General features: G+C 37.9%; 1 protein-coding gene across 1 annotated transcript in view; it reads left to right on the top strand.

The window, feature by feature from the left end:
- The window catches only part of LOC143231746 (ras-specific guanine nucleotide-releasing factor 2-like), a 133,634-nt gene that overhangs the window by 60,595 nt on the left and 58,526 nt on the right, over positions 1 to 14,513 (top strand). Inside the window, 1 exon segment of the mRNA XM_076466378.1 lies at positions 10,300 to 10,386. Coding sequence (XP_076322493.1) covers positions 10,300 to 10,386 — 87 coding nt within the window.

Genomic DNA, 14,513 nt, shown 5'->3' with positions numbered 1-14,513 from the left:
AATTCATGAAAAATATATGTTATTTTAAAAAATAGTATGTGGATTTAGGCCTAGTTCAAATTTATTTAGTTAAACTTGTCTCGTGCGGCGTTACTGGGTTCACGAATGTTACTGGTAACGAGAGTGTCCAGCTGTTGATTCAATGTATTTTAATCACACTACATTTTGACTCACTTCATTTATGAGAGTACTGGCTTCTAATGAGGTTTTACTTAAAGTTCACTTCATTAATGTATTATTTTCTTTTTTAGGTTGTTAAACGTGTAGTAAATTCACAATTAGTTACGTTTCATAATACACAATTATAATTCACTTACCCTTTGTGGTGGATCCTTTGATGAGAAATAATATATGTTGGATACGTGTTTCAGTGTTGGCTGCTTACTTTTGTTTAATATCTTGCTGATAGAAAGGTTTTAGAACCGAATTCAAGTATAAGAAGCGAAGGCGAAATATTTCATCAACCTTGAGAAAATTAGTATAGATGTTGTGTTGATACTGATGGCACGAAAATGGGTGTTATATCGGTGTTGAGACACAAGGTTAGATGTTGCATCGAGCTTGGTTGTAAATATATCGGTGTTGAGACACAAGGTTAGATGTTGTATCGAGCTTGGTTGTAAATGTAGCGGTGTTGAGACATAAGGTAAGATGTTGTATCGAGCTTGGTTGTAAATGTAGCGGTGTTGAGACATAAGGTTAGATGTTGTATCGAGCTTGGTTGTAAATGTAGCGGTGTTGAGACATAAGGTAAGATGTTGTATCGAGCTTGGTTGTAAATGTAGCGGTGTTGAGACATAAGGTTAGATGTATCGAGCTTGGTTGTAGATGTAGCGGTGTTGAGACATAAGGTTAGATGTATCGAGCTTGGTTGTAATGTAGTGGTGTTTAGACATAAGGTTAGATGTATCGAGCTTGGTTGTAGATGTAGCGGTGTTGATACATAATGCAAGATGTTGTATCGAGCTTGGTTGTAGATGTAGCTGTGTTGAGACATAAGTTTAGATGTTGTATCGAGCTTGGTTGTAAATGTAGCGGTGTTGAGACATAAGGCTAGATGTTGTATCGAGCTTGGTTGTAGATGTAGCGGTGTTGAGACATAAGTTTAGATGTTGTATCGAGCTTGGTTGTAGATGTAGAGGTGTTGAGACATAAGGTTAGATGTTCTATCAATCTTGGTTGTAGATGTAGCGGTGTTGAGACATAAGGTTAGATGTTCTATCAATCTTGGTTGTAGATGTAGCGGTGTTGAGACATAAGGTTAGATGTATCGAGCTTGGTTGTAGATGTAGCGGTGTTGAGACATAAGTCTAGATATATCGAGCTTGGTTGTAGATGTAGCGGTGTTGAGACATAAGGCTAGATGTATCGAGCTTGGTTGTAGATGTAGCGGTGTTGAGACATAAGGGTAGATGTATCGAGCTTGGTTGTAGATGTAGCGGTGTTGAGACATAAGGCTAGATGTTGTATCGAGCTTGGTTGTAGATGTAGCGGTGTTGAGACATAAGGTTAGATGTATCGAGCTTGGTTGTAGATGTAGCGGTGTTGAGACATAAGGTTAGATGTATCGAGCTTGGTTGTAGATGTAGCGGTGTTGAGACATAAGGCTAGATGTTGTATCGAGCTTGGTTGTAGATGTAGCGGTGTTGAGACATAAGGCTAGATGTTGTATCGAAACTTGGTTGTAGATGTAGCGGTGCTGAGACATAAGGCTAGATGTTGTATCGAGCTTGGTTGTAGATGTAGCGGTGTTGAGACATAAGGTTAGATGTATCGAGCTTGGTTGTAGATGTAGCGGTGCTGAGACATAAGGTTAGATGTATCGAGCTTAGTTGTAGATGTAGCGGTGTTGAGACATAAGGTTAGATGTTGTATCGAGCTTGGTTGTAAATGTAGCGGTGTTGAGACATAAGGTAAGATGTTGTATCGAGCTTGGTTGTAAATGTAGCGGTGTTGAGACATAAGGTTAGATGTATCGAGCTTGGTTGTAGATGTAGCGGTGTTGAGACATAAGGTTAGATGTATCGAGCTTGGTTGTAATGTAGTGGTGTTTAGACATAAGGTTAGATGTATCGAGCTTGGTTGTAGATGTAGCGGTGTTGATACATAATGCAAGATGTTGTATCGAGCTTGGTTGTAGATGTAGCTGTGTTGAGACATAAGTTTAGATGTTGTATCGAGCTTGGTTGTAAATGTAGCGGTGTTGAGACATAAGGCTAGATGTTGTATCGAGCTTGGTTGTAGATGTAGCGGTGTTGAGACATAAGTTTAGATGTTGTATCGAGCTTGGTTGTAGATGTAGAGGTGTTGAGACATAAGGTTAGATGTTCTATCAATCTTGGTTGTAGATGTAGCGGTGTTGAGACATAAGGTTAGATGTTCTATCAATCTTGGTTGTAGATGTAGCGGTGTTGAGACATAAGGTTAGATGTATCGAGCTTGGTTGTAGATGTAGCGTTGCTGAGACATAAGGTTAGATGTATCGAGCTTGGTTGTAGATGTAGCGGTGTTGAGACATAAGTCTAGATATATCGAGCTTGGTTGTAGATGTAGCGGTGTTGAGACATAAGGCTAGATGTATCGAGCTTGGTTGTAGATGTAGCGGTGTTGAGACATAAGGGTAGATGTATCGAGCTTGGTTGTAGATGTAGCGGTGTTGAGACATAAGGCTAGATGTTGTATCGAGCTTGGTTGTAGATGTAGCGGTGTTGAGACATAAGGTTAGATGTATCGAGCTTGGTTGTAGATGTAGCGGTGTTGAGACATAAGGTTAGATGTATCGAGCTTGGTTGTAGATGTAGCGGTGTTGAGACATAAGGCTAGATGTTGTATCGAGCTTGGTTGTAGAGGTAGCGGTGTTGAGACATAAGGCTAGATGTTGTATCGAGCTTGGTTGTAGATGTAGCGGTGCTGAGACATAAGGCTAGATGTTGTATCGAGCTTGGTTGTAGATGTAGCGGTGTTGAGACATAAGGTTAGATGTATCGAGCTTGGTTGTAGATGTAGCGGTGCTGAGACATAAGGCTAGATGTTGTATCGAGCTTGGTTGTAAATGTAGCGGTGTTGAGACATAAGGTTAGATGTTGTATCGAGCTTGGTTGTAGATGTATCGGTGTTGAGACGCAAGGTTAGATGTTGTATCGAGCTTGGTTGTAAATGTAGCGGTGTTGAGACATAAGGTTAGATGTTGTATCGAGCTTGGTTGTAGATGTAACGGTGTTGAGACATAAGGTTAGATGTTGTATCGAGCTTGGTTGTAGATGTATCGGTGTTGAGACACAAGGTTAGATGTTGTATCGAGCTTGGTTGTAAATGTAGCGGTGTTGAGACATAAGGTTAGATGTTGTATCGATCTTGGTTGTAGATGTAGCGGTGTTGAGACATAAGGCTAGATGTTGTATCGAGCTTGGTTGTAGATGTAGCGGTGTTGAGACATAAGGTTAGATGTTGTATCGAGCTTAGTTGTAGATGTAGCGGTGTTGAGACATAAGGCTAGATGTTGTATCGAGCTTGGTTGTAAATGTAGCGGTGTTGAGACATAAGGCTAGATGTTGTATCGAGCTTGGTTGTAGATGTAGCGGTGTTGAGACATAAGGTTAGATGTATCGAGCTTGGTTGTAATGTAGTGGTGTTTAGACATAAGGTTAGATGTATCGAGCTTGGTTGTAGATGTAGCGGTGTTGATACATAATGCAAGATGTTGTATCGAGCTTGGTTGTAGATGTAGCTGTGTTGAGACATAAGTTTAGATGTTGTATCGAGCTTGGTTGTAAATGTAGCGGTGTTGAGACATAAGGCTAGATGTTGTATCGAGCTTGGTTGTAGATGTAGCGGTGTTGAGACATAAGTTTAGATGTTGTATCGAGCTTGGTTGTAGATGTAGAGGTGTTGAGACATAAGGTTAGATGTTCTATCAATCTTGGTTGTAGATGTAGCGGTGTTGAGACATAAGGTTAGATGTTCTATCAATCTTGGTTGTAGATGTAGCGTTGCTGAGACATAAGGTTAGATGTATCGAGCTTGGTTGTAGATGTAGCGGTGTTGAGACATAAGTCCAGATATATCGAGCTTGGTTGTAGATGTAGCGGTGTTGAGACATAAGGCTAGATGTATCGAGCTTGGTTGTAGATGTAGCGGTGTTGAGACATAAGGTAGATGTATCGAGCTTGGTTGTAGATGTAGCGGTGTTGAGACATAAGGCTAGATGTTGTATCGAGCTTGGTTGTAGATGTAGCGGTGTTGAGACATAAGGTTAGATGTATCGAGCTTGGTTGTAGATGTAGCGGTGTTGAGACATAAGGTTAGATGTATCGAGCTTGGTTGTAGATGTAGCGGTGTTGAGACATAAGGCTAGATGTTGTATCGAGCTTGGTTGTAGATGTAGCGGTGTTGAGACATAAGGCTAGATGTTGTATCGAGCTTGGTTGTAGATGTAGCAGTGCTGAGACATAAGGCTAGATGTTGTATCGAAACTTGGTTGTAGATGTAGCAGTGTTGAGACATAAGGTTAGATGTATCGAGCTTGGTTGTAGATGTAGCGGTGCTGAGACATAAGGCTAGATGTTGTATCGAGCCTTGGTTGTAAATGTAGCGGTGTTGAGACATAAGGTTAGATGATGTATCGAGCCTGGTTGTAGATGTATCGGTGTTGAGACGCAAGGTTAGATGTTGTATCGAGCTTGGTTGTAAATGTAGCGGTGTTGAGACATAAGGTTAGATGTTGTATCGAGCTTGGTTGTAGATGTAACGGTGTTGAGACATAAGGTTAGATGTTGTATCGAGCTTGGTTGTAGATGTATCGGTGTTGAGACACAAGGTTAGATGTTGTATCGAGCTTGGTTGTAAATGTAGCAGTGTTGAGACATAAGGTTAGATGTTGTATCGATCTTGGTTGTAGATGTAGCGGTGTTGAGACATAAGGCTAGATGTTGTATCGAGCTTGGTTGTAGATGTAGCGGTGTTGAGACGTAAGGTTAGATGTTGTATCGAGCTTAGTTGTAGATGTAGCGGTGTTGAGACATAAGGCTAGATGTTGTATCGAGCTTGGTTGTAAATGTAGCGGTGTTGAGACATAAGGCTAGATGTTGTATCGAGCTTGGTTGTAGATGTAGCGGTGTTGAGACATAAGTTTAGATGTTGTATCGAGCTTGGTTGTAGATGTAGAGGTGTTGAGACATAAGGTTAGATGTATCAATCTTGGTTGTAGATGTAGCGGTGTTGAGACATAAGGTTAGATGTATCGAGCTTGGTTGTAGATGTAGCGGTGTTGAGACATAAGGTTAGATGTATCGAGCTTGGTTGTAGATGTAGCGGTGTTGAGACATCAGGTTAGATGTATCGAGCTTGGTTGTAGATGTAGCGGTGCTGAGACATAAGGCTAGATGTATCGATCTTGGTTGTAGATGTAGCGGTGTTGAGACATAATGTTAGATGTATCGAGCTTGGTTGTAGATGTATCGGTGTTGAGACATAAGGTTAGATGTATCGAGCTTGGTTGTAGATGTAGCGGTGTTGAGACATAAAGTTAGATGTATCGAGCTTGGTTGTAGATGTATCGGTGTTGAGACATAAGGTTAGATGTATCGAGCTTGGTTGTAGATGTAGCGGTGTTGAGACATAAGGTTAGATGTATCGAGCTTAGTTGTAGATGTAGCGGTGTTGAGACATAAGGCTAGATGTATCGAGCTTGGTTGTAGATGTAGCGGTGTTGAGACATAAGGCTAGATGTTGTATCGAGCTTGGTTGTAGATGTAGCGGTGTTGAGACATAAGGTTAGATGTATCAATCTTGGTTGTAGATGTAGCGGTGTTGAGACATAAGGTTAGATGTTGTATCGAGCTTAGTTGTAGATGTAGCGGTGTTGAGACATAAGGTTAGATGTATCGAGCTTGGTTGTAGATGTAGCGGTGTTGAGACATCAGGTTAGATGTATCGAGCTTGGTTGTAGATGTAGCAGTGTTGAGACATAAGGTTAGATGTATCGAGCTTGGTTGTAGATGTAGCGGTGTTGAGACATAAGGTAAGATGTTGTATCGATCTTGGTTTGTAGATGTAGCGGTGTTGAGACATAAGGTTAGATGTATCGAGCTTGGTTGTAGATGTAGCGGTGTTGAGACATCAGGTTAGATGTATCGAGCTTGGTTGTAGATGTAGCGGTGCTGAGACATAAGGCTAGATGTATCGATCTTGGTTGTAGATGTAGCGGTGTTGAGACATAATGTTAGATGTATCGAGCTTGGTTGTAGATGTATCGGTGTTGAGACATAAGGTTAGATGTATCGAGCTTGGTTGTAGATGTAGCGGTGTTGAGACATAAGGTTAGATGTATCGAGCTTGGTTGTAGATGTAGCGGTGTTGAGACATAAGGTAAGATGTTGTATCGATCTTGGTTGTAGATGTAGCGGTGTTGAGACATAAGGTTAGATGTATCGAGCTTGGTTGTAGATGTAGCGGTGTTGAGACATAAGGCTAGATGTATCGATCTTGGTTGTAGATGTATCGGTGTGGAGACATAATGTTAGATGTATCGAGCTTGGTTGTAGATGTATCGGTGTTGAGACATAAGGCTAGATGTATCGATCTTGGTTGTAGATGTAGCGGTGTTGAGACATAATGTTAGATGTATCGAGCTTGGTTGTAGATGTATCGGTGTTGAGACATAAAGTTAGATGTATCGAGCTTGGTTGTAGATGTAGCGGTGTTGAGACATAAAGTTAGATGTATCGAGCTTGGTTGTAGATGTATCGGTGTTGAGACATAAGGTTAGATGTATCGAGCTTGGTTGTAGATGTAGCGGTGTTGAGACATAAGGTTAGATGTATCGATCTTGGTTGTAAATGTATCGGTGTTGAGACATAAGGTTAGATGTATCGAGCTTAGTTGTAGATGTAGCGGTGTTGAGACATAAGGCTAGATGTATCGAGCTTGGTTGTAGATGTAGCGGTGTTGAGACATAAGGTTAGATGTATCGAGCTTGGTTGTAGATGTAGCGGTGTTGAGACATAAGGCTAGATGTTGTATCGAGCTTGGTTGTAGATGTAGCGGTGTTGAGACATAAGGTTAGATGTATCGAGCTTGGTTGTAATGTAGTGGTGTTTAGACATAAGGTTAGATGTATCGAGCTTGGTTGTAGATGTAGCGGTGTTGAGACATAAGGTTAGATGTTCTATCAATCTTGGTTGTAGATGTAGCGGTGTTGAGACATAAGGTTAGATGTATCGAGCTTGGTTGTAGATGTAGCGTTGCTGAGACATGAGGTTTGATGTATCGAGCTTGGTTGTAGATGTAGCGGTGTTGAGACATAAGTCTAGATATATCGAGCTTGGTTGTAGATGTAGCGGTGTTGAGACATAAGGCTAGATGTATCGAGCTTGGTTGTAGATGTAGCGGTGTTGAGACATAAGGGTAGATGTATCGAGCTTGGTTGTAGATGTAGCGGTGTTGAGACATAAGGCTAGATGTTGTATCGAGCTTGGTTGTAGATGTAGCGGTGTTGAGACATAAGGTTAGATGTATCGAGCTTGGTTGTAGATGTAGCGGTGTTGAGACATAAGGTTAGATGTATCGAGCTTGGTTGTAGATGTAGCGGTGTTGAGACATAAGTTTAGATGTTGTATCGAGCTTGGTTGTAGATGTAGAGGTGTTGAGACATAAGGTTAGATGTTCTATCAATCTTGGTTTGTAGATGTAGCAGTGTTGAGACATAAGGTTAGATGTTCTATCAATCTTGGTTGTAGATGTAGCGGTGTTGAGACATAAGGTTAGATGTATCGAGCTTGGTTGTAGATGTAGCGTTGCTGAGACATGAGGTTTGATGTATCGAGCTTGGTTGTAGATGTAGCGGTGTTGAGACATAAGTCTAGATATATCGAGCTTGGTTGTAGATGTAGCGGTGTTGAGACATAAGGCTAGATGTATCGAGCTTGGTTGTAGATGTAGCGGTGTTGAGACATAAGGGTAGATGTATCGAGCTTGGTTGTAGATGTAGCGGTGTTGAGACATAAGGCTAGATGTTGTATCGAGCTTGGTTGTAGATGTAGCGGTGTTGAGACATAAGGTTAGATGTATCGAGCTTGGTTGTAGATGTAGCGGTGTTGAGACATAAGGTTAGATGTATCGAGCTTGGTTGTAGATGTAGCGGTGTTGAGACATAAGGCTAGATGTTGTATCGAGCTTGGTTGTAGATGTAGCGGTGTTGAGACATAAGGCTAGATGTTGTATGGAGCTTGGTTGTAGATGTAGCGGTGCTGAGACATAAGGCTAGATGTTGTATCGAGCTTGGTTGTAGATGTAGCGGTGTTGAGACATAAGGTTAGATGTATCGAGCTTGGTTGTAGATGTAGCGGTGTTGAGACATAAAGTTAGATGTATCGAGCTTGGTTGTAGATGTAGCGGTGTTGAGACATAAGGTTAGATGTATCGAGCTTAGTTGTAGATGTAGCGGTGTTGAGACATAAGGCTAGATGTATCGATCTTGGTTGTAGATGTAGCGGTGTTGAGACATAAGGTTAGATGTATCGAGCTTGGTTGAAAATGTAGCGGTGTTGAGACATAAGGCTAGATCTATCGAGCTTGGTTGTAGATGTAGCTGTGCTGAGACATAAGCTTAGATGTATCGAGCTTGGTTGTAGATGTAGCGGTGTTGAGACATAAGGTTAGATGTATCGAGCTTGGTTGTAGATGTAGCGGTGCTGAGACATAAGGTTAGATGTATCGAGCTTGGTTGTAGATGTAGCGGTGTTGAGACATAAGGTTAGATGTATCGAGCTTGGTTGTAGATGTAGCGGTGCTGAGACATAAGGTTAGATGTATCGAGCTTGGTTGTAGATGTAGCGGTGTTGAGACATAAGGTTAGATGTATCGAACTTGATTTGTAGATGTAGCGGTGTTGAGACATAAGGCTAGATGTTGTATCGAGCCTTGGTTGTAGATGCAGCGGTTTTGAGACATAAGGCTAGATGTTGTATCGAGCTTGGTTGTAGATGTAGCGGTGTTGAGACATAAGGTTAGATGTATCGAGCTTGGTTGTAGATGTAGCGGTGTTGAGACATAAGGTTAGATGTATCGAGCTTGGTTGTAGATGTAGCGGTGTTGAGACATAAGGCTAGATGTTGTATCGAGCTTGGTTGTAGATGTAGCGGTGTTGAGACATAAGGTTAGATGTTGTATCGAGCTTGGTTGTAGATGTAGCGGTGTTGAGACATAAGGCTAGATGTATCGATCTTGGTTGTAGATGTAGCGGTGTTGAGACATAAGGCTAGATGTATCGAGCTTGGTTGTAGATGTAGCGGTGTTGAGACATAAGGCTAGATGTATCGATCTTGGTTGTAGATGCTGTGTTAAAGACATTGTAGATAGATCTAGCATTATTGTAGGATATCTTATTTGTACATCATAATAATTATATTATATTGGTTAAGTAGTTAAAATGTTCAGGAATATAGCAATGAAACGCCGTTTCGGTTGAAACAAGGTATATATTTAAAACAACATTACCTCACCTTCTGTTTCAATACTTTTAAATTCTAAAAGTTTTCTCTACAAAAAAAGTCAATTTTGAACCTCAAATTTAAACACGATGTGATTCTGAGATATTGTTTAATCTTGATTAAAGATGAAGCAAAATGTCACAACATAATCACAGCTATGTCATTTTGAAGATAGTACATGGTGTTTCACTGTCCTAGCTATGTCATTTTGAAGATATGTACATGGTGTTTCACTGTCCTAGCTATGTCATTTTGAAGATAGTACATGGTGTTTCAGTGTCCTAGCTATGTCATTTTGAAGATAGTACATGGTGTTTAACTGTCCTAGCTATATCATTTTGAAGATATGTACATGGTGTTTCACTGTCCTTGCTATGTCATTTTGAAGATAGTACATGGTGTTTTACTGTCCTAGCTATGTCATTTTGAAGATATGTACATGGTGTTTCACTGTCCTAGCTATGTTATTTTGAAGATATGTACATGGTGTTTCACTGTCCTAGCTATGTTATTTTGAAGATATGTACATGGTGTTTCACTGTCCTAGCTATGTTATTTTGAAGATATGTACATGGTGTTTCACTGTCCTAGCTATGTTATTTTGAAGATATGTACATGGTGTTTCACTGTCCTAGCTATGTTATTTTGAAGATATGTACATGGTGTTTCACTGTCCTAGCTATGTCATTTTGAAGATATGTACATGGTGTTTCACTGTCCTAGCTATGTTATTTTGAAGATATGTACATGGTGTTTCACTGTCCTAGCTATGTCATTTTGAAGATATGTACATGGTGTTTCACTGTCCTAGCTATGCGCACTGAAGAGGGCTTGGCACCTAACTCCTAACCGGTCAGAAGAAGAGCAGGAAACTGATGAAATCAACAAAATAAAAAAGGTAAGTAATCCAGATATCCAGAAAATTACCAAAATAAAAAAGGTAAGTTATCCAGATATCCAGAAAATTACCAAAATAAAAAAGGTTAGTTATCCAGATATCCAGAAAATTACCAAAATAAAAAAGGTAAGTTATCCAGATATCCAAAAAATCACCAAAATAAAAAAGGTAAGTTATCCAGATATCCAGAAAATCACCAAAATAAAAAAGGTAAGTTATCCAGATATCCAGAAAATCACCAAAATAAAAAAGGTAAGTTATCCAGATATCCAGAAAATCACCAAAATAAAAAAGGTAAGTTATCCAGATATCCAGAAAATCACCAAAATAAAAATGGTAAGTTGTCGAGATATCCAGAAAATCACCAAAATAAAAAAGGTAAGTTATCCAGATATCCAGAAAATCACCAAAATAAAAATGGTAAGTTGTCGAGATATCCAGAAAATTACCAAAATAAAAAAGTAAGTTATACAGATATCCAGAAAATCACCAAAATAAAAAAGGGTAGTTATCCAGATACCCAGAAAAGTTCCAACTGGTAGTTAATGTCAACATTAACAGGAAGAAAATAATAAATATATTATACTTGATGAGAATGAACAACAATTATATAGAACTTTATACTTGGAACCCAATGCTTAATGAGGATGAACAATAGTTATATAGAACTTTTTACATGGAACCCAATGCTTAATGAGGATGAACAACAATTATATAAAACTTTTTACATGGAGAACACTGTTTAATGAGGATGAACAACAATTATATAGAACTTTATACTTGGAACCCAATGCTTAATGAGGATGAACAACAATTATATAGAACTTTATACATGTATAACACTGTTTAATGAGGATGAACAACAATTATATAGAACTTTATACTTGGAACCCAATGTTTAATGAGGATGAACAATAGTTATATAGAACTTTATACATGGAGAACACTGTTTAATGAGGATGAACAATAGTTATATAGAAGTTTATATATGGAGAACACTGTTTAATGAGGATGACAATAGTTATATAGAACTTTATACATGGAGAACACTGTTTAATGAGGATGAACAATAGTTATATAGAAGTTTATATATGGAGAACACTGTTTAATGAGGATGACAATAGTTATATAGAACTTTATACATGGAGAACACTGTTTAATGAGGATGACAATAGTTATATAGAACTTTATACATGGAGAACACTGTTTAATGAGGATGAACAACAATTATATAGAACTTTATACTTGGAACCCAATGCTTAATGAGGATGAACTATAGCTATATAGAACTTTATACATGGAGAACACTGTTTATTAACCAAACCACTTATAGATTACTACGAAGACTACTCTTAATATTTCTATACAAAAATAGATTATAGTTTATAGATTATTAAATACGGAGAATACTGATTATATAAATATAACATAAAGTAATCATCATACACGAAGAACATTGTTAATATTTCTGTGTGACGATTTCATGAAAATATTTATGTTTCTATACAACAGTTGTATAAAATACAAAAATATTGTTTCTGTATTTCTACATGTTCCATTTTCTCACATGCAAAAGGGGTTCCGCAAACCTCAATTTGCTAGCCATCCCTAATTTCGCAGTAAAAGACTAGAGGGAAGGCAGCTAGTCGTCACCACCAGCCGCCAACTATTGGGCTACACTTTTACTAAAGAGTAGTGGGATTGACCGTCACATTATAACGCTGCCACGTCTGAAAGGGTGAGCATGTTTTGTGGTTAGTAGAAGGGGAATATGGACCCGTGATCCTTAGACTGTAGTTCGAACGCCCTAACTAAATATGATCTGATTCGTTCGTTTATTCAAGCGCAAACAATACTTAACGGTTTTTGTTTCCTACTCTTGTCAAAATGAGTTCTGTAAATCTGAGGCTGATCATGTGACCAGTGACGTTTCCAAGTGTTAAATAAAGGTATTTCCATAAGGACTTTTGTTCCCACCCATTCAGTCACAAAATATCTGCTTCAGTTACGAGTTAGGCAATCGATATCTTTCTACCCGATACTGACGATGTGTTTTCTTTTTGACAAAGAACGCATCTTAATCGGACACGTGTTGCGTCGACTTGGACGTCGACTGCAGAGAACACGCGTTACCTGGCAACCGCGTACTGTTCGAACTACTCTGTTAGATCATATAATGAGACGCAGTACGCCACAAAGAAGGGAATTGGTAAATATACAAGTATCAGATGTTTTATGGTGGATTTAACCCTACTTCAGAAACGATTTGCGAGAATACGAAACAAATCCAAGTCATTCGTTTAACGAATGTTTTGAAATTAATCATAGACGTCTGAAATGTGGTTAGATAAAGATTTTCTAGTCACAAGCGAAGCTAGACGTCACACGTTTCCATACACACTATGTTATACGTGAACGAAATTGGAAGTTACAAGGAACATCTAACTGTATGAAAAATGACTAAAATAAAAACAAACAAACAAACAAAATAAAAACATCTAGGTATGACACGGAAGACGAACTTTGGCTTCAGGAAATATTTTTTAAAGGAGAAACAAAAGTGTTTGTTACCTGACCGATAGAAGGAAACAATCTAATGAGGAACAGCATCATTGTTTTATTATACTAGTTACGTTCATGTTGTAATGTGACGATACACAGGAAACTGTGACAGTGTATAATCTAAATCACATTTGATCTAGCCTGTTGAATAGATGGTCTAAGTGATTTAATGATGGCTTTATATCATAACAATCATGTTCCAGAAAACAGTTTGTTGTAACAATAATGTTTCACTAAACTATCTGTAGTTTAATGTTGTAACAATAATATTTCACTAAACTATCTGTAGTTTAATGTTGTAACAATAATATTTCACTAAACTATCTGTAGTTTAATGTTGTAACAATGACGTTTCATTATACTAGCTGTAGTTTAATGTTGTAACAATGATGTTTCACTAAACTATCTGTAGTTTAATGTTATAATAATGACGTTTCACTAAACTATCTGTAGTTTAATGTTGTAACAATGACGTTTCACTAAAGTAGCTGTAGTTTAATGTTATAATAATGACGTTTCACTAAACTATCTGTAGTTTAATGTTGTAACAATGACGTTTCACTAAAGTAGCTGTAGTTTAATGTTATAATAATGACGTTTCACTAAACTATCTGTAGTTTAATGTTGTAACAATGACGTTTCACTAAAGTAGCTGTAGTTTAATGTTATAATAATGACGTTTCACTAAAGTAGGTGTGGTTTAATGTTGTAACAATGATGTTTCACTAAACTATCTGTAGTTTAATGTTGTAACAATGACGTTTCACTAAACTATCTGTAGTTTAATGTTGTAACAATGACGTTTCACTAAAGTAGCTGTAGTTTAATGTTATAATAATGACGTTTCACTAAAGTAGCTGTAGTTTAATGTTGTAACAATGATGTTTCACTAAACTATCTGTAGTTTAATGTTGTAACAATGACGTTTCACTAAACTATCTGTAGTTTAATGTTATAATAATGACGTTTCACTAAACTATCTGTAGTTTAATGTTTTAATAATGACGTTTCACTAAAGTAGCTGTAGTTTAATGTTGTAACAATGACGTTTCACTAAAGTAGCTGTAGTTTAATGTTATAATAATGACGTTTCACTAAACTATCTGTAGTTTAATGTTGTAACAATGATGTTTCACTAAACTATCTGTAGTTTAATGTTATAATAATGACGTTTCACTAAACTATCTGTAGTTTAATGTTTTAATAATGACGTTTCACTAAAGTAGCTGTAGTTTAATGTTGTAACAATGACGTTTCACTAAAGTAGCTGTAGTTTAATGTTATAATAATGACGTTTCACTAAACTATCTGTAGTTTAATGTTGTAACAATGACGTTTCACTAAACTATCTGTAGTTTAATGTTGTAACAATGACGTTTCACTAAACTATCTGTAGTTTAATGTTATAATAATGACGTTTCACTAAACTATCTGTAGTTTAATGTTTTAATAATGACGTTTCACTAAAGTAGCTGTAGTTTAATGTTGTAACAGTGACGTTTCACTAAAGTAGCTGTAGTTTAATGTTATAATAATGACGTTTCACTAAACTATCTGTAGTTTAA

The sequence above is a fragment of the Tachypleus tridentatus genome, chromosome 11 (genome assembly GCF_004210375.1).
Source record: "Tachypleus tridentatus isolate NWPU-2018 chromosome 11, ASM421037v1, whole genome shotgun sequence".
Classification (NCBI taxonomy): domain Eukaryota; kingdom Metazoa; phylum Arthropoda; class Merostomata; order Xiphosura; family Limulidae; genus Tachypleus; species Tachypleus tridentatus.
This window is presented reverse-complemented; position numbering and strand designations above follow the sequence as displayed.